The sequence below is a fragment of the Enoplosus armatus genome, chromosome 14 (assembly GCF_043641665.1).
Source record: "Enoplosus armatus isolate fEnoArm2 chromosome 14, fEnoArm2.hap1, whole genome shotgun sequence".
NCBI lineage: Eukaryota > Metazoa > Chordata > Actinopteri > Centrarchiformes > Enoplosidae > Enoplosus > Enoplosus armatus.
In genome coordinates, this window is record NC_092193.1 from 15,778,957 (window position 1) to 15,799,146 (window position 20,190).

Below are 20,190 nucleotides of genomic sequence, written 5' to 3' on the forward strand. Positions count from 1 at the left end.
ACTATGTATACTGAGCATCTTTGGCACAAACATTTGAGGTGTGACTTAAGATCCATCTTATCTTAGAAAGAATTGGTAAGCATCTTCTTTCAAAATTAGACTATTTCATGAACACTTTCTAATATTCCACTGAAAAGAGCCTATTTTTACTATGTACAGTATATCAGTCAAATATTGTGGTTTTTCATCATTCATTAATGATCCTAACATCATGGGTGTCCTCTTCTTAACTCTCTGGGCTACAAACTGCAAATAAAACAATATACACACATAAATAAACAAACTGATGAAGGAAGAAAGCTGATATAATTTTAGTTGCAAGTGGATTTTTATTTACTTTTGTTTTAAAAACAAACAAACAAAAAAAATACATCAATGATTGAGGTGGCAAAAACCAATGTTCCAGGTTTCATTCAACCCTGCTTGAGGCTGCATCCTGTCCAAACATACAGGTTAAAGATATTGAATTGCATACGGACATGAGAGAGAGGTAAAGAATAAAAAATAATTTGTCCAGTTGTCTGTTCATGTCACATTTTGGTAATTTGACCTCAAGTATTACTGCAATGGTGCCAAAGACATAAAAGCTATAAGTGTTTTGCAGGAAAACATGGACGTTAAAATTAGTCAGCAAGTTTTTTTTCAAGTACTGACAGCAACTATGGGCTAGCAGCATGTCAATGGAGACTGAAAATCAATAACTATTGCAAGTTACAACACAGGCCTCGGTTTGCCTCTGAAATGATACAGCAACAAGGGGGGGAAAATGAAAGCGTTCAAGAACAACATCATGCGTGACCACAACAGATTTTTTTTTTTAAATATGGAAACTGTGCGGACCTTATCATTTCCGTGTGGAGGATGATTGTGAAGTGAGACTATGGCGGCTGGGTCAGAGAGGTTGTGGAGAGAGAGCTTTTCTCTGCTCAAAAGAAGTTTTAAAAGTCATGTAAAAGGGCGTTTTGATAATTAACAATATAAATGTATTCAAGGGAAAATTTGATAAGGTGCTTGGATACAATTTGAAACAAAAATCCCATGAGTTAATTCTTTATAGATGCTATATGAACTTTTTGAACTGATTGTTTAAAAGGGTGCATTTACTGTCTCCTCCCAACAACCCGTCTCAGATTAGCTCAGCAATTTGTGGATCTCTCAAATTCAGGTTTTAACAGTCCCAACTCGCTGTGGTTCTCTGCACAGTGTTGTAGAAAGATGATTCCAGTTCTTGAACTCTCACATTAAAATTCTTCCATCTTGATATTCAAAACATGTTGCTAGGAATACCAAAAAATAAAGTAAGGAACAATGTAAACATTACGAATGATGGAAACATCCAAACTTTACATAATGAAACACTTTTTATAAATGCGGTAAAATGCTTACATGAAAGTATTTGTCCTGCAGCATTTGTCAGCTTTCATGTGAGCACAAATGTTTGCATGACAGCTTACAGCAACATACAAATGCAAAAAAACCCACAACTTATACTGTAAGAAAAATCAGCCAAGCAATATCAATATTCATGTCAACAGTCCATGTGAAAACAAGGTTAAATTGCACAAAAATGAAAATAATTTGCAAATGCAAACTACAGCATGATCATACATGGGCCTCAAAAAACAACAAATGATATGCATATACAGTATCTATATCATATACACACATTTGGACATCCTTCACAACTACTGAGAACTCTAAACTGTACAATATATCTGCTATAAGAACAGTTGCGCAAAATACCACTTTGATATACAGTAATACTTTTTTTCTTTTACAATGTACAAGTTCAAACTGTCAACAAAATAAAATGCAAAGCACAAGCCCTAAAAGGCCACAAAAGTGCATGTTATCAGGTCAGTTGGAAGCCACTGGAAGAAAAGGACTGGCATGGGAGTGGGAATGAAAGCTGCCAGTATCGTACAGGAGCTTCTCCACACTCCCAACCGCAGTGTCTTGCAAGATTAATAGTTAGTGGAGGGAAATCTGGAGTAGATATTAATTATACATGCAGGCACACATGACTGCAGATACACAAACACACACACACACACACACACACACACACACACACACACACACACTCTTGAACATGGTTAGATCATCACGTTGAAAGTGACCAACATGTTAGACATACATACATGCTCACACACTCACACACAAACAGGTTATGCGGTGAAACTCCATCAACATTCTCCCACTCCAACATTTCCCCACACCGTCACATTATATTCAAGTAGTGGCACTCCAATAGTAGATACTTAGTCTTGGTACCTTTTGGACAATCACACACTTCACATCTCAAAAAAGGACACGTTGGTCTCGTGTTTTCACACAAGATTTTTGAGTCCTGAGCAGTGACTGGGTGCAGGCAGAAGCTGGCCTTGTATACCAATCTTATTTCAGGTTTAACAAAGAGAAACTGTCAACACTGAAGGCCAACTTCAACCGAAGCACGTCACTGCCACCAGATTTACAGAGAAATAAAACATCCCCACTCTTTATAAACACAAGCTAGTTGAGGCATGCGTTAGAGTGACAGGCCATCAAAAGCTCATCATTGTGTTTTCTTGGGTTTGGCCAGTTAGCTCACTGCTGTGTATGAACTCCAGGCCATCAAGGGGGTGTTGACTGCAGTGTTCAGAGGGGAGGGGAATGCTTGAAGCCACACTCTCTATAGTGCAAAGATGGGTGGTTCAGGTGACTTGAAAAACAGACTTCTGTCTTTGTTTTAAATGACAACTTCCTTCTGACATTCTGCTTTAAATGAACATTCCTTAACTACCAGTCATCTGACAGTACAGTAGTCTCACAGCACTGAAGCAAGTGCAGACTAGTGCAGACCAACAGTGCCAAGTAGAGATTCTTGGATTCTTGAAATTGACCTACATGTAGTTATCTTTCCTGTCAAATCCAGTTGCCTTCAAGCATTCCCCGTTCACAATATTCACTTAAAGAGAAAGACGCAAACTAAAACCTTTTCTGTTAAGGCCACTGAATTGTGCTTAAAATCATTTCCTTCAGAGGTACCTTTAGTTTAACAGGTGCCAAACTCTTTCGGGGTCTTTCTTGTCAGTGGCTCCTTTCTCATCCTACCCATAATTACCTCTTCTGTGAACTGTAGCGCCCTCTATCTGTACCAACAGTCTGACAAAGGGAACTGGAGGTGATGATGCTGATATGGTAACAAAGGGCTTTCCTCCTTCCTATTTGCTCATCTTTTGTCCATTTGTCGTCTTCTGGTCCAGTAGAGTATTTTCGCTTTTCCTTTGGTCTTCATTTGGACATTTTGTCCTCACTCTTCCTCATCAAAGGGCCTCCTCCTCAGTCATTTTCTAACTGTCTCCCTCTTTAAACAGGAAGGAGACATGCCAAGTGGGCTAACGGCCAAGCAGGTAGACCACCACTTCATAGGTGCACATCATGATGGCGGTGTTGGGGATCTGTCTGACGAGGTGGGTGGTTAGGCCGCGGTACAGCGCCCGGTATCCCTCCTCCTTGGGCACCGTCAGCAGAGTTTGGAAGAAGGAGCGATACTTGCTGCCTTCCTCTCGTAGCCGTGTGCGGATCACCTCTGCAATTTGAGAGTAGAGGAAGAAAACTGTTAAATACACATTTTTGTACGGTGGCCCCCATGAAACTACAAATTCATGTTTTTGTACAAATTACTAACACATTGTTGGTTTTGGTCTTTTCATGGGATTTGTGGACAATAAGAAAAATATGTAATATTCTTAGCCTTATCCTTTAACAAAAAAAAAAAGAAAACTAAGGTAAGACAGAAGGTTACCATGAGGGTAGGCGATAGAGGTGGCACAGGTCTTGGAGGTGGCTGCTGCGAGCATCATGCCCACAAAGTCTGAGGCATCTTTGACAGACTCCTCCTCTTCGTCCATGCTGGTGTGGGCCTTGGCCTCCAGTAGTTTACGTTTGATGCTCTCATAAATGACAAAATGGATTACAGTCTCAGAAATGCCAGCGTATGAGGCCGACATGCCCCTGTAGAAACCTCGCAGGCCATCCATCTGGTACACCCGCCGCACGCACTCAAATGCGTTCATTCGCCGCTCGCCTCGGTTTCTGTAATTATACAGAGACTTTTAAGTCCAACAATATAATTTCATGCTAATCATCATTATTAATATTATTGTTATTATAGGAATGAGTAATACAATCCAATCCACTGTAGCTTCTATGACATTAAGGCTCGAGGTTCCTCACCTGGTTTCCAGCTGCAGACGGGTCTTGATCAGCCAGATGGGATTGGTGGCTGTGATGGCGGTGAACCCTGGGAAATTCAGAAGAGGTCAGAGGTTCAGACAGATGCAGAGACATTTGGAAGAACACAATCTAATCAACTCTAATAGATCTTCTATACTGTACAAGGACAGTGAGAAAGCACTTCACTAAACAGGATCAATTCACTTCAGTGTTTTACTTTACTCTGATTTCTATTTCAATTCTATTATAGAGAGTTATTGTAGACATGATTTAAGACCATGTCTGTATCAAGTTAATCTCTTTTTATCAGTAATTGAGTTACAGACAAAAATGTATGCTTTTCCGTCTTTCACATATTGATCCTCTTCATGTGAAATGCTACAGATGTATGCAGACAACAGCTCTCTTCCTGAAGTACCTTAACTGACAACAGTGCATGAAGGCAGCAGCTGTGAGTGCATATGTCATATGTCATCTTAAAAAAATATCTAACCGCAAACACTGGGAAATGAGGCCAAGCAGCAAATTCATTTTAGGCCTTTGAGTGTGGCAGATTGTTATAATACTGCAGTCTGATTCATTTCTTTGAAATGCTAATGAGAGATATTGTCTTTCTAATAGTAATCATTTGCAATTAAAACATCAGCTCATGTTAAAGAGCTTACAGAGGTGACCTGTTTTTTAAAAAAGAAATACATTATTACACTTTCAATGAGCTTTGTAATAACTATTGCCCTTTTGACAAGCAAATCTGCCATTCCTCAACTTCCAGTCAAACAATGGGTTTGATTCTTAGTTTTGACATTGCTCTACATTTTCCCTCATTGTTGGTTCAGCAATATGAATGTGTCTCTGCCTCTGTCTTTATTTTTATTCAATGACATTTAACCAGTGGTTAACTGGTAAGACCCTAAAGACAGGCTGTTGGTCTGATACTAGCACAACTAGCACAACTACAACAGCACAGAGAAACAAAATGGTGTCTGGAGGAGATTCTTCAATTATTCAGCAGGACTTAAGTGGAAAGTCTGTAGCGTGAAATTTAGTGTAGACTTTACTTCCTAATAGTGGTGGGCAACCTTGTTCTATATGTCCATCTGCCTTCACAACCAATCTTAATGTTGGCTTAGTCTGAAACTGGGGTCAGTCAATATAATTATGGGGTCAGAATACATATATCAAGCAGATGTGAGTGTGTGCATGCGCTTGTTTGAGTTATTTATAGGAGATGATACTTTGAACACATTGAGCTTTTGATCAGTAGGAACACTATGCAATATACAGTTTTGTAAAGTTTGATATGTAGGGTGAAAAGCTAATTAATGAGCACTTTGTTTCATCATCAATTGACACAAAGCGTCTAAAAGTTTCTGATACAAATGATGTAAAATAGAGGAATAAAACATGGCCATTTGCAGAACAGAACAGCTAAGACAAGGGCAAGTCTAGAAAGAGACCTGAGGCACATCTAGTGTATCAATGCAACACAGCCCTACATTAAGGCAACTGCGTGAAGAAGAGAGGATGACACAGGTCTGTTGAAGAGAAGAAGAGAAGAACAAAAAGAGGAGGAAGAAAAAAGAGGGAAGTAGAAGGAAGTAGCGTCTATGGCATGTACTCACGAGGGAGGGGCAAAGCTCCTCCAGCTCCTCCCCGCTGCAGCTAGTAGCCTGCAGATATGGGGGGCTCAGATGGCGGGGGTCTCCCACCCAATCACGCAGGGGTGAAAGCTTTACAGTAAAGCCCTAAAATAGACACAGGCTTTTCTGTACCACAGTCACACACAAGCAGCAGTCACATCTACCCCCAACCCCAACCCACTGATGCTGTACAGGTAGTTGGAGAAGAGATGAGTGAAGGACTGACCTCCCCCCATCTTTCCCCAAACTCTACGCCCCATCCCCTTTAATTTACTTGAATTAAATTGTTTTACTTTCACTTAATTACAATTTATCCCTCCCTTTACTCCTTTTATCAACTGGAATAAAGAAAATGTTGACTGAACAGAAACCAACCCAATCCAAAACTGCAGCTCCATCTCACCACAGTGAGCTAACACACAAGTACAAATACAAAGGAGAAAATAAGATTGAAGATGTATTCTTCATAATCATTGTGCCATAATCAAATGCTTATTGAGATAAGATAGAAAATAAAGAGAGGCAGGTGGAAATGCTAACCTTGTCTCGTTGTGTATAACAGAGTCTAAGCGGTTGTCAATGGTGATGAAAGGAGTGAGGAGAACATTTGTGTGACAGAAGGATGAAGTGACTGATCATAGTGAAGTGAATCAATGAATGCAACTCAGCCAGACCCAAATACCTCTCTGGACCAAACTGGATTCTGGAAAAACTGGGATATATTTAAAATAATATTAAAATGTCCTGGCATGTGGAGAAAAATGTGTCTCCAGAGAGCCAGCCTGTTTCTACAAAAACACATCAAATGAAGGAGTTATGGGACATGTCCTCTTCAATGTCACACAAAGGACACTGGAAATGGCAACCTCAGCGGAAAAATACTTTCATATTTTTCCAGTTACTGAAGGTTCATGGGTAAGTCTAAATATTCATTGTAAAATTAACAGCTAAATGTTCTCAATGGCGCACAGTATAGCCGAGAGGCCTCTTCTACGCAGCTGTTATTTTGTTATTTAACTCTTTGACATAAATGCTTTTAGCTGAATTTGTTAATTGTGTTAATAGTTTTTTCTCCTTTAATGTTTATTATTAATGTTTTTTGTCAAAATATAATATGCTCCTTATTTATTATATGGGCCAGCTTAATAGGACAACATGCTAATTAATTATTTATTTAATCAACACATTAAAGATTCCTCTGAACCAATAAAGTATATATAAAAATGTCTCAACGTCGATTTTTCACAAAACTCCATGACATCGAACAAAGTAACTTATATTTCTGGTAATGGAAGTGAGGCACACTTGCCTGTTTGGTTATTTAGATAAGACAAACATACAAACTAACTAGTCCTTGAGGCGAACCTCTGAACAGCTGCATCTGTATATGGGCATGCTGCTGCACGTTGTGCATTATGATCCTTCTATAGACACATAGCGCCAGCGCAATTTCTCCACAGGACTTTGACCTACATTCAGAGACGGCAAACATGCTTTAGATTAACAGTTGGAAGGCAACACAGCTGAAGTAGTGTGACGCCTCCCTTCCCCGAATGCAAGGAAGACCTCAATTCACAGCAAGGAGGCACAAACTTACTTTACAAAACTGGAAGCAATTATCCAGGAATCGGGGAGCATTTAGCTGTTCAGTCACCGAGGCTTTCTTTAACGCTGCCATTTCTCAGTGCTGACAAGCTTCAATATGCAATGTGTGCATATGAAAGACATAGACAGTACGTGTATCTGTCCAGTAACAGTGTAAAGACATTTGTACCGTATAGTACAACTACACAGATATTTGTATTTAATTCAAGGTACTATAGATACACAAATCCAACTGACATGCTGATGAAGAAATGTGTGCAACATGAAGAATGCACTTTTCTCGCTTAATGACCAAAAACCTATTGACTTTTCTATATGTTGTGTTAAAGTTCAACCAGTTCCATCAGTTACATGTCTGTGCGTCTAACAAGTACTAATTTGCGTTTAAACGGGTTGGGGAAGTCATGACGAAATAGTGCCAGCCTTTTGGATGACGGACTGATTCTCCTTGAAAAGAAATGACTGAGGCACTAATGGTGTTGATGAATGATGACAAAGACAAAATGGAGCACATCGATCACAATCTCCTGTAGCAGTGACAAGGTTAGCATTTCTTTTGTGCTGACAACATAAAATCCACAGAAGTATGTGTCATTATTACTTTACCTTTACTATGTTGATGGAACAAGACAACAGGCTAAGGGGAAGGAGGTGTGTGTCAAGACTAAGCTGTAACAAAACCTTATAATAACAACCTAAAAACTACAAACCAGCAGCAAACACATTGCCACAAGCAATGGTAATATCATTACAAATGAATAACCATCATGAACTTTCTAATATTCATAAAAATCACCATGGTTTTCATCATACCAGTGTAAAGAAATGGAGTGCTACCTGACGTGTCCGCCCGAGTGCCAGGGGCCCCGGTTGACCTTTGGGGGCTGTGCTCTCTCCTCTATACACACAGAGCAAAGAAGGGGGCCCAGACCACACTGTTTAAGTAACAACTGGGATGTTAAACCATTTACAGAGTCCTCTGGAGAGGCCTCAAAATGAAAGAATAAAAAGAGGAACAAAAGGCGAGGAGGAAAAAATAAAATAATGGAGGACATGGGGGGACAAAGGGGCCAGGAGAGGAGGAAAGCACAACCTAAACTTTGAGGACCATGTAGTTTTCTTCTTTTTGTCAAACAGCTAAAAAGATATACAGCACAGTCATGGTATAAATGCCAGCAGTGGCACATTATAGCCTGAAATGGCGTGGGTGCTGTGTCTCATTTGGTTTGCATTCACGTCTGAGACTGCCGTTCACTACTGCTGAGGATTTGTCTTATCAACTGGATGTGTGCTGGTAAGGCCACCATGAAGAGACAAGATACTGTATTATCTGGGTATCTTGGGTGATTTACGGAAAGTAAATGCTGGTGCTATGGCATGGTTTCAAGGTGCTTTTTTAACCATTGTTCTTAAATGCCAGATGGGAAATTAACTCTTGACTTTGAAACCATTTGATTTCTATAATCATAGTTTACAACATGGATAAATGTATCTTTCATGGCTTGGTTTCACAGCAAACAAAATTAGGCTGTTTTCATCACAATCAAGGTCAAGGTAATTTTGATCCTGAGAGTCTCAAATTGTGCTTTCTGATAAACCCACTATTGTAATATTTCTATACATGAAACAGCTACGTAATGCCTATTTATAACAGTTATTATCAGTTAGCTTTAGCATGATTTAGGTATTCACAAGCATTTGTGAAGATCCCACCATCCCACACATGCATATTGAAAGGGGGGGGGGGGTAAAAGATGAGAGGATAAAGAAAAATATAATCTATCTGATGAAGACAAACTGAATAATTCTTAAACATGTTTTTTTTTTTTAAACCCATCAGTGATTTACACTGCCCAGGCAGACTGACAGACAGACAGACAGACAGACAGACAATTTAACACTCAGCGACATACAGTGACAAACAGACAGAAGGGAGGGGGAGAAGGAGCCACCATTACCTGCCAGCCCGGCCGACACCATGTGCACCTGGGTAGAGTCTGGCTCCAGCACCCCATTCAGCTTCTCCTTGGCTGTTGAATAGGCTGCAAAGTAGATCGCCCTGTGGCAAAACATCATGAGGGAAAAATAAGACAGAGGTAAGTAAGATATTACAAACACTGAGGATTAACTACTACTAACTAGTAAGGAGACTGGGAGAAAATAATGCTTTTCTGATTAGTTTTAACACATGTACCACTAAGCAAAATGATAAATCAGCAACTAAAAATGACTGATTAAAGGTCACGAATGGAGTTAAGTAACTAAAAACACAGATGAATTGTATAATTACATGATTTATATAAAATAATAGCATAAGATTAACTGCATTAAATCTGAAAATGTTATTTAAATTGCCTGAAATAAAACACTGCCTAAATCGTACATGAGGCCATACATTAGAGCTAAGCCAAGCTAATATGTGGTCTAAAAGCAAGCCACTGAAAGACGTTTATCTCTGTGCCTGTGTGTGCGTGCATGCATGCGAGTGTGTGTGTGTCCAGCTCAATCTTATAGCACGCTTTAGTAGCAGATTAACTCCATGATTCTAGCTGCTCCTCACTAAATAAAATCACAGGATTTAGTCAACATTTCTGCTGAGTGGAATTAAACCCAGTGACCTCCCATCTGAATTGAGAGCATGCATGCAGAACATAATCACGCTGCTCTGCAGATGAGAGATGAATTATGTGAGTGGGTCTGAATGTGTATGTGCATCTCATACGTAATGAGTGATGCTGTTGGTGTAAGCTGTTCTGTCAGCACATGTGTTGTGTGTGTGTTGCTAATGAACGCCAGCAGCATGCCCAGTAGACTGCGCTCTCATTAGCATCAGGAGAGCGTCAGAGTACTGTTTCCTTATTATAAACAGGAGAGAATAACTCAGTAGCCCAGCAACCCAGACCTCCCCTTGTAGATAAACAAAGTAATAAATCTGTTATTTCATTCAGTTATATTGCATCAGAAGCTTAAACTTTACCTAAATTAGACAGTGATTAAAAGGAGTGGAAATGTTGCATCTCATTGCCATATATCTGGAACCTTCCACTGTATCTATAATAAACAGTGCAGACATTGATGGCGGCATGTTGATCAATAACCCTTAGCAATTTGGACATTTTTTAGAGAATCTTCCTAGAGGAATAGCTTAGATTTTACTGCCTGCAGCTGCACTGATTAATTGGGCGGCTCTGAATAATGACTGAAGAATTTGAAGTGTTGCTCATGACTTCCCAATCGAAAAATGTAATGGGTTTTTATCCATTTCTGTAAGTCTGTACATATTATGACATTTCATTTAGGTTTTCCAAATTGGTATGTCTGTGTGAGTGTCGATTGTGTGCAAATCTTTTGTACTCGAATCATACTTGACATTAAAAAACAAGGCTGCTATGCCGCTGGCAAACAATATGAAAATCCAAATGTCATGCCCATCAAAATGTTTTTTAAATTCTATTCAAGATCGCTAAGCTTTCACAGATACCAAATACACCATCATGACTTAAAATTAAATAATAATAAAAAATGCAATGGTCTTGTATTTTAATTTCTGAAGTGTGATACTGCTTCAGTGAAGTGATGGGACAATCAGTTACCAAATATACAGGACATGTGAGCTCATATGTGGCCAATGAGTTCATCAGGCTCACTTCTCATGTAACGATATCTTCCTATAGCACACTTTGCTATAGCTGTCATCATGACCAGGACACAAGCTGCCATTTCCACAGCTGGACAACTAGCCCACGGGACGGACACACACACACACACACACACACACACACACACACACACACACACACACACACACACACACAACCAAGGGCATTTTCACCCCTCAGAGAGTCTGAGCTAGACAGAGCGCAACGGCATAGGCAGTGAAGGACCCAGAGGACCAAACAAGTCTGAATGAATATAGGCAAAGAATGACAAACAAGCGAGAGAGAGAGAGAGAGAGAGGATAATAGTATGGAAAGGATGACTCAGATAGAGAGATCACAATGAACCAACGGGAAGAGGATGACAATGGCCATGTGATGCAGCAGTAGCTAGGGAGAACTAGAGAGGTCAGGGAGGGGGATTAGACACAGTAACTGTCTCAATAAATAGGAACTCCATTGTGACAACACACAACAACATCAACAGTCACATGATGACAGTGTCACAGCTGGCCGGAGCCAGCTGTTGCTGCTGTTTCATTCAGACTTTGATTGACTGAGTTCAGGCTGTTATGCAACCCTAACCAGCCAAGCCAAGAGAGAGGAGGAACCTGCTCATTTCCTCTAGGATTGGAAGCATTGAACTCCACTAATTTCTGTATTTGTGGTCGGCCATAATTGCTGCCAACATAAGCTCTGAATGAGCCGGAAGCTTGAAAAAAAAAAAAGCTAAGAATATCTAGCAGAAGCAAATAAATGTGTGCCCAAATATGTGTGCCCAGGTTTGATGTAACATGTGAAGCAGATGAAGCAGAAATGCCTTTATTCTCTGGTAACAGGTTGTGCTGATAACAGTGGTTCACTCTGAAGGTTTCTATTAAACATTAAAGATTGTGGTGACCTACTCTAATGTGTTGGGTTATCCAATATAGGTTATTTTCTTTTGGCTTCATTCTGTTCACGTTTTTGGTATTTCTTAAGAGATCATAAAGGTTATGGTAGGCAGGAGAAGACATGCAACACACCCTGAATACTAGATAATACTCCAACAATACTGTACATACCTGGAAGGTGCCACACCCACAAGGTTGGGTCCCAGTCCTCTGAAGAGTGAACGAGGTCCCTCTCTCTCTAGAATTAACCTGCAGAGAGATTAAGATTTTAATTCCTGTTTTCTTGGTTATTCCATCATAATACAGAGCAAGCATACAGTATATTTAACATCCATGTAATATGCTGATACCACTAATACTACTCATGTCTGCACTGAATATGAAGCTGCCACCAGAAGCTGATTAGCTTGGCTTAGCACAATGACTAGAAACAGGGGGGAAAAGCTAGCCTGTTTCTGTACAAAGGCTGGCGCTAGCTTCATATGTGCTGTACAAGCACGAGATCCATGGTATCAATCTTCTCATGCAGCTCTCAGAAAGACAGAAAATAACCGTATCTCCGAAAATGTCAAACTATTCCTTTAATGTTTGGCAATTACAATCCATTCTGTGTGAGTTACACACACAACAGTTCTTTATCTCGCCATTGCATGTAAAAAAAATCCCTTACATGCTGTATGATGACAGAAAGAATACAGAGTTAATACTTCACCTTGATGTTTATGGGGCACAATGGGAAATAGAAAATCACAGAGGTCAAAGAGACTGCATTTCATTTTGCACAACATCACTGTTTGTAGCTAAATTTATATCCAATGTGGGTGCACTAAGCAGATGGACCAGTAAATTATACTTTTGGGGAAATCTGCCAGGACCTGACAGTCAATACAGCGTGACATTATACACAGGGTCACTATCAACATGCTGGAAGACCCAAAATAAATGAAATGACAGGTGATGTTTATGGTGGTGTTATCATGACACTCATGTGTTCATTTTCTCTTGTCACCTGAGTTCAAAGATTGTTCAACTGTCTCCGATCTAATCCAGTAACCTCATTTAGAATGAGCACAGAGTTCACCTTCATTCATCTCACGCTTTCACATAAACTGTGATGAAAATTACATTCAAAGAAAAGCATCAAGTCATCCTGGAAATAAACAGACGCAAAAGACAAGAAAACAGTCCAGGGCCAGTTAATAAACTGCTCTTTTGGGGTAGATTAAATTCTTATGATAGCAGCTAAACTTGAGCAGTCCCACACAACTAAAAACAAGACCTAGCCATGATCTTTCTTGGAGCAGCTATGTATCTGTATTTTGTCCAGCTTGTGGGTTTGTGAGATTTTGCCAACTTCTGCTCATAGCTAAATACTTCTCAACTCAAAAATGATTTACAGTGTACGGCATCTCCTCAAGAATACAGAGTATTTGCCTTAACTTAAATAACACACAGAGCTTGGAGTCACAGCGTTTTTCACAGTCACAAAACTTAAATTATTAGTTAACATACTCTCCATGCTCTAAAATGGAACAACGCCTGCACTTCACTGCATGCTGACCCACTTTGACTCATGTGGGGGGGTTTTTTCCCTTTCCTTGCCATACTACTCTTCCCTCTTCTGCCCTGCTCCACTCCATATTGTGCAAGAGTGGTGTACAGTTTCTGCAAGTGGCTGACAACACAAGAAGTTGGTTTATGTCGGCACTAGACCAATGTTGAGCCCAAAACAATGCCCCCATTAACTTCAATAGAAAGAGGGCATTAGTACAAAAAATCCTGAAGAAAGCATTGTTAACAGAGCCTTGTTAAGGCGGGAAAACTGATAAAGAAATCATTCCCAATTATTGCAACAGCCATTTTTTTGCATTTTTTTGCCAAACAATTGTAAGAAACAAAATTCTGGTTAAACATTTTGGTGACAAATAAGGATCTCTACTGAACTATACAAGTGCAAGTTCAGCATGTTGCCTATATATCCTGGCAAATCTGAATTTCATGTTAGAAGTCTACCTTGAAAAGCACATTTTTCCCCCCGAGATGTGAAGTGAAACATGACGTTTGTCCAGGATTCCTAATTTGCAAGATAATTGTGGAACATTCCACACACAAGCTTGTGCATTATGCAAAATGTTTGACACTGTGTGACAGTCATGGACATATGTTGCCAGAGAACAAGAGTGGAGCACTGTAGCCACGTTGAATATTTACTAATCCCTCAGTGGCCAACGTTAATTACGAGTATCGAGCCACACTGGCTTTTAGTAGGTTCCAAACAAACACCTAACCAACGTTGGATTCCCTTACACTCTCACTTCCCATCTTTCTGGTAACTTTCCACTGTCTAATGATATGAGGAATGACATATTACGTTGCAAAAAAAGGAACAACTTATTGAGTATTTCTTATCAGTTCCCCAGAAGTTGTTTAGAGAAAGTACCCAAAAGAGCTTTATAGTCAAATGAGGCTTAAAATGATCTACTACAGAATTTACTTGAGGCTGGACTTGTTGGACGTTGCTTTGCTCAAATGTCTCTAACTGCTCTCTAACAACTAAACAAATAGTTTTCCACAAGAAAATTTACCAGCCTTCCAAAAAAAGACTTACTCCCCAGGGCAGGATAACCATTTCTGCAAACAATTTGTCAGGTTTGTAGCAGCATGTTGACTGACTTAACATCAGTTCAGCACATGCACCAAATGGGTTGGGCAATAGGATAAATACACATTGTAGGGACTCACTATAGGCTAAATTGATTGTCGGAGTGAGTTGTTTTCCATTTTTTCAAACTATTTTAAGTTTTTCATTATGGTGGTGTAGCTTTCCGTCTCTTGGAGCATTTAAGGTGTCAATAATTATTCTCTAAAAGCACATAAAAGGGACATAGTGTAAAATAAGAGTCAATGCAAACTTGAAGAATTACAGTTATATAGGACATACAAAAAACCTGTTTCATTATTACTGTGGATTTGCTTTAGAGTACCACAAACTAATCTGTGTCTTTTGGTCATGAACAGCCAACGGACAAGTTCACCAACTGACATGAACATTTGCTGTGACAACAAACACAGACTGTGTGTGTCACACCTCCCACAGACTGGTTACAAAACTTTCATTTGTATCTTTCAGACCTTCTTCCTTCTGCTCCTGTCTTTGCAGATTCATTCAGACTGTAATGCAATTTAGGATAACTGCAAATTTTCTCATGGGCGGACACATTTTCAACTTGGTCAAGCGTGGCTTTTCCTCAATTTGTGCTGCAGATTTGAATCTGCCCCCATTTGCATCTTGCTATAACACTGTATGTATTCAGTCTATGGTACTAACCCATGAGCTGACCTCCCTAATTTACAAACTAATAATTTGAGAAACAATCACTACCAGTTTTTTATATGACAGTATTAACATTCACTGTTCGATAAGTATTCTACCCCCGTGTCCTGCAGTTTATCAAAACTATCCTTGGTAAGGTTCCCTTTTGAAATGATCCCTAACAAAGTAAAGTTAGTACAATTAACATTTGGCGTCATTCTCCTTACTTGAGACAGTGCAGAGGCCCTGGTGGAGCGACACGGGCCACACTGGCTCCGTTTACGGTGCTGAGCTGGACTTCAGATATGTAGAGAGTGATGGAGGAGGACTGCAGTCTGGTCTTCACAACCTCCAGAGGACAAGTCAAAATAGCGCCCACTGTGCCACCACATCTAGAAGGAAGTAGGGAAGGGGTTGAGGGTGCAGAAAAAAAAGGGGATGGTGGAAGAAAGGGGAAAAACATGACAACACATTTAACTTTGGCATTCACATTGGTCAAAAGAGAGATGGGACAGATCAAAATAATATGTAAATAACTACAAAAGCATCACATATCCTATATAGCTCTTGTATTGTGTTTTGGTTTTCTCAGTTCTTTTTTATTTATTTAATTTGCCATGTATAACATCTCTGAGTACCTTCAAAAGTGCTCTACGAATACAATTTATTATTATTAAATTTGGTCCAAGTCACGTCTATATTTTGCCCATTTCCTCTGCCAGCTTTCCCCCATCACTGGTAACACAATCTGTTATTCCTTTTAGCTCTAAAATTATCTAGGAGCAGGCGCGCATCCACACACCATGACCTGGCATTGTGATATGCAAGATACTGCAATGTGTAAGCTGCCAGCTAAGAGTACATAACTGGTATCATCATGCAGTTCGGTGGAAATTGACCACAGCTCAGTGACACATTTTGGTGACTTTTGCCATCTGAGGAGGCTTGCTGAACTCACACACATACGCATGTGCATGACTGCTTAAAAATTAACCAAAGAAAGTCAAGATGATGCTTAGACTTTGACAGCTACTCTGACGGAAGCCATCAGCATGTAAACAAACTAAAGTCAATCTATTTCACCCTTATTATTGAAAAACATAATGCATCAATCTCAGATAAATATCATTGTATTTTCTGTTTCATTGACATGGCATAAATTAGTACTTTATTTCTATAAACCCAATCAGACATCATCTCAGAACAATGTTTTGTCCCCGTGCCACATGTGCATGATCGTTGATCCTCTCTGCTTTCACCAAACGCTTGATGCTTTCCACAATAGGACTTGTATAGACAAAGCTTCATAATCAAACCACCACAAAGCTGGAAAGTGCTTGTTGACTACCGTAGTAACAAACCATATGAATGCTCTGTAGGTTGGGTTAAATGAATACTAGTTGTGGTGGTGTATGCTGACATCCTAGCTGCTGGCAGTGAATTCCTCTAGCTGCAGTCTCTTTTGAGTAGCACCAGCTATATTTACTTTTCAAACTGCCGACCCATATTCAAGCTCACAGGCAGCGGTGACCCTTGGCCTACTTTCAGGGCTACACTGTCTGCTGCATGTGTGTGTCTCACAGTGGCTGTGGGAGGAAGCGCTATGCGGAGGCCTCCATTTCAGGTTTTGGGGGAAAGCAAATCTAATTTTGCTTATTCAGGATAACAATGTGTTTTGTGTTGTTCTCAGATTGTTAAAGCCCTGAAGAGAGATAGCAGAAGAGTTGTGGTGTGATGGGATTACCATATTTAAATGTCAATGGCTTAGTGCAGAGATGAAAGTAGAGGTAACAGACAGAGAACAGGACAGACATACTGTGTCAACACAATGTTAAAATTTACGTCTGTGTTTACATTTCCTTTGATGAACAAGTTGTTGGGCATGTCAAGAGAATTGTGAATGAGAATCGTTGATCACCTACTGTATGCGCTGCAAGTTTAACCCAGAGTAGTCATACTATTGCCCTTATTATGTGGCCTCATTAAGTGGTTTACAAGATCGCTCAAAAACAGCAGAACACTTAAACTAATACTTTGCCAGCATTTTACACCCTCAAATGACCTTCCACCTACAATTTGGACAACTACACAATACAACAAAAATCTTCAGATGATAGTTTTTGGGAACAAATACTATCAGATGGATGTTTGTAGGGTAATTCTCATCTGCTGTATCTGGGGATCCTTGACATGAAAAGGTGTGGAAACCCCTAAGTTATCAGAATCAGAAATACTTTATTGATCCCGGGGGGAATTATTCAGTTACAGATGCTCCCATTCAAGAATAAGTAGTGTGTTACAGTAGTTGTGGTTTCACCAGCTGTTAATATCCAAGAAACAAAACATACAGAATTAAATTACACTGTTAAAATGCATGAGATGATGAGTAGCACTGCTGTGGCTGATGCAGAACTTCGTCAAGTTCTCGAGAGAGAGCAGCAACGAGCCCGGAAATAGTTTGGAGTCGCCTTCGAAATAAAAGCGTAAAATCTTGCCACTTGGAGAGAAGAATAAAACGACAAAGAAATTAGTTGAAATACTCAGTGATATCCCCGATGCCACATCTAAGCTCAAGCGCGCGGTCAATGTCTCGTTTGTGTTAGTATTTTGCAGTACAAACGAACATTTTGAAGTATTAACAGGAAGTTCAGTTTGAAGCAACGGTTAAGACACTGACGTGCGCACAGCTGCCAGGGTTGAAGCACATGCACGCTCTGCATAGAAAAACGGCCCTTGTTAACTAGCTTCATAAACCAGACGCCGAGTCATGTTTCAATGCCGAGACTGTTCATTTAAAAAACATCTAAATTAAATATGTTGTCTGACTTACCCTCCGGCGAACAAATGAACCAGTGTGTCCCTTTGGCTCATTATTTAGCATGCTCTGCCAAGCAGCGCACCTCGGGGCTGCGGCAGAGGGTCAAACACGGGCTCGGGTCCGGTCCCTCCCCGTTGCTTTCTGCCTCCGGGAGGATGCGCACGTCGATGGTTAAACAACGACAATGATGAACCAGCGGTGGGGCGAGTCTCCGGTGATTCAGACTGCAGTGGGCCGACAAACCCCCCCCCCTTGTCGCTCTCAGTTTCCCCTCTCACACAGATAGCTTCTTACCTTCGACTAAACCACCGGAGAGCTGCGAGCTCTGCAGGTTAACTACTGGCAGAAGAATGTTTCAGCTCTAATAAACGGTTTTATGGCACATCCACGGGTTTGTCTCGATATACCCCTCTGCTTTCATCTGCGAGAGGGAGGCAGAGCTCATAGTATTTACTGTACAATCATAGGCTGGAAAACAGACGCTGCTATTGGTCAGCCTGGCGCATGACGTCACGTAACCCCCGCCTTGGTCATGCACTGTTCACATGCTCAACATTGAATGAATCACAGCTGCATTATGATCGGGTGCAACCTGGAAAACGTTATCTTATCTCTCAAAGCCAGAGAAGACCACCTTTACCTTCAAGGTGTGACACAGTTTGGACTGGACAAGAACACGTTTCCTGTGGTTGTGTGGTTGTCTAGTATGAGACAGACCTGAGACAAAGAGATAATTTACAGTCAGGTAGGACAACCAACAATTAAGAGACAAATACAATTCATAAAAAAAACATTAGCCATCCTTTTAGTATTTCTAGGTGTATTCAGCCATTGTGGATGATCTTGCATACCAGTGTGCAGGACTGTTGGATGTACAGGATTTTTGCAGCAATTTAATGAAGTACCATGATATGCCAGATAGTCACTGGATTAGCCTTAACCCCATGGTTATTTACTCTATAAAGCGTTTCTCATTTGATTTTTACCATATCACAATATTTAATGATATTGCAATAAAAACTGCACATACCTTGACAAGGCTCTATCCTTATCACCCACCCCTATATTACCCAATAACCCTTTGACCTCAGTCACTGTTTCAAATCCAAAATCCATCTAAAGTAAAATTTAAAGTATTCAGAGGGGTACTTTGAATGAGAAAATGCTGTTATGTTATTAGCCTTGTAATATTGGCTGCAGCAAACAACAGCTGCAAATCCACAGCATTTATCCATTGTGTGGCTCGTTCACGTGCATTTTCATAGCACTTAGCATGGAGCAGGGCACGTGCAGTTTCATTCTCTTTGCCCAACAAGACAGTCTTTACCAAAATTGGATTTTTTTTTTCTTCTGAAAGCTGCCACACAATCAGCTGACCACACTCAGCTGGTGATTCAATAATGGTGCTGAATGAAGCCACACAGTTTTGTAATTGGGAGCACAGTATGGCAAGTTGGAGTCATGTGCATGGTTTCACTGTTCACATTTGTAAAGTCAAAACCAATAATGTCATGTCCTGCATTAGAGAGGTTATGTACATCTCATGACTCAGAGATTTGGGATGGATTCTGAAAGAGTGATTTGGTGTCAGATAAAAGGGAATGGTGTGCCTCTCGTTATTACAATACTAAACTAAGATGAAATCAATGGGTTTGCCTTTGAATAAAGATTTTACAGTTAAAAAAATGTGTAAAGTAACAAAAAAATGTTACTGACCATCTCTTCTGTTTAAAGTGCGCATATGGTCATTTTTTTTTATTATTCTGCACTTATTGAAGTAAAGATGTTTGCTGTTCAAATCAAACATTTACATTTAAGTGCACTACTTAATGAAACAGTTTTGTTTAGTTTTGTTGTCAGATCATTGTACATCTGCATAGAAAGAAAAAAAATGCTGCCTCACATAAACAGGAGCTTTGTGGACTTTCTGTTGTTGGATATTTTATTACATGCACTGGAAAAGGAAAAAAAAGAATTAAAAGCATTTTTCAGGAACAAGTTAATTTTTTCAGTGAGCTACCTTCATGTGATAAATAGAGGCTGC

The 20,190-nt window shown here is 40.0% G+C and overlaps 1 protein-coding gene across 1 annotated transcript; it reads right to left on the minus strand.

Annotated features, from left to right (window-relative positions):
• Positions 1 to 3,380: 3,380 nt before the first annotated feature.
• On the minus strand, positions 3,381 to 18,199 carry LOC139296854 (solute carrier family 25 member 36-A). The gene is made up of 7 exons (XM_070919410.1): positions 18,159 to 18,199; positions 15,556 to 15,720; positions 12,187 to 12,264; positions 9,425 to 9,525; positions 4,222 to 4,288; positions 3,791 to 4,080; positions 3,381 to 3,574 (listed from the first exon to the last, which is right to left on the minus strand). The coding sequence occupies exons 1-7, from the start codon at positions 18,197 to 18,199 to the stop codon at positions 3,381 to 3,383; spliced, it is 936 nt and encodes a 311-aa protein (XP_070775511.1).
• Positions 18,200 to 20,190: the final 1,991 nt, after the last annotated feature.

Bases quoted from the DNA above. Each gene is read 5' to 3' on its own strand.
- LOC139296854 (XM_070919410.1), bottom strand. From the start codon at position 18,199: ATGAGCCAAAGGGACACACTGGTTCATTTGTTCGCCGGAGG. The intron at 9,526-12,186 runs GTATGTACAGTA...GTTTTGCCACAG, and splicing joins GTGGGTGTGGCACCTTCCAG to GGCGATCTACTTTGCAGCCT. The intron at 4,081-4,221 runs GTGAGGAACCTC...GTATAATTACAG, and splicing joins CGTCTGCAGCTGGAAACCAG to AAACCGAGGCGAGCGGCGAA.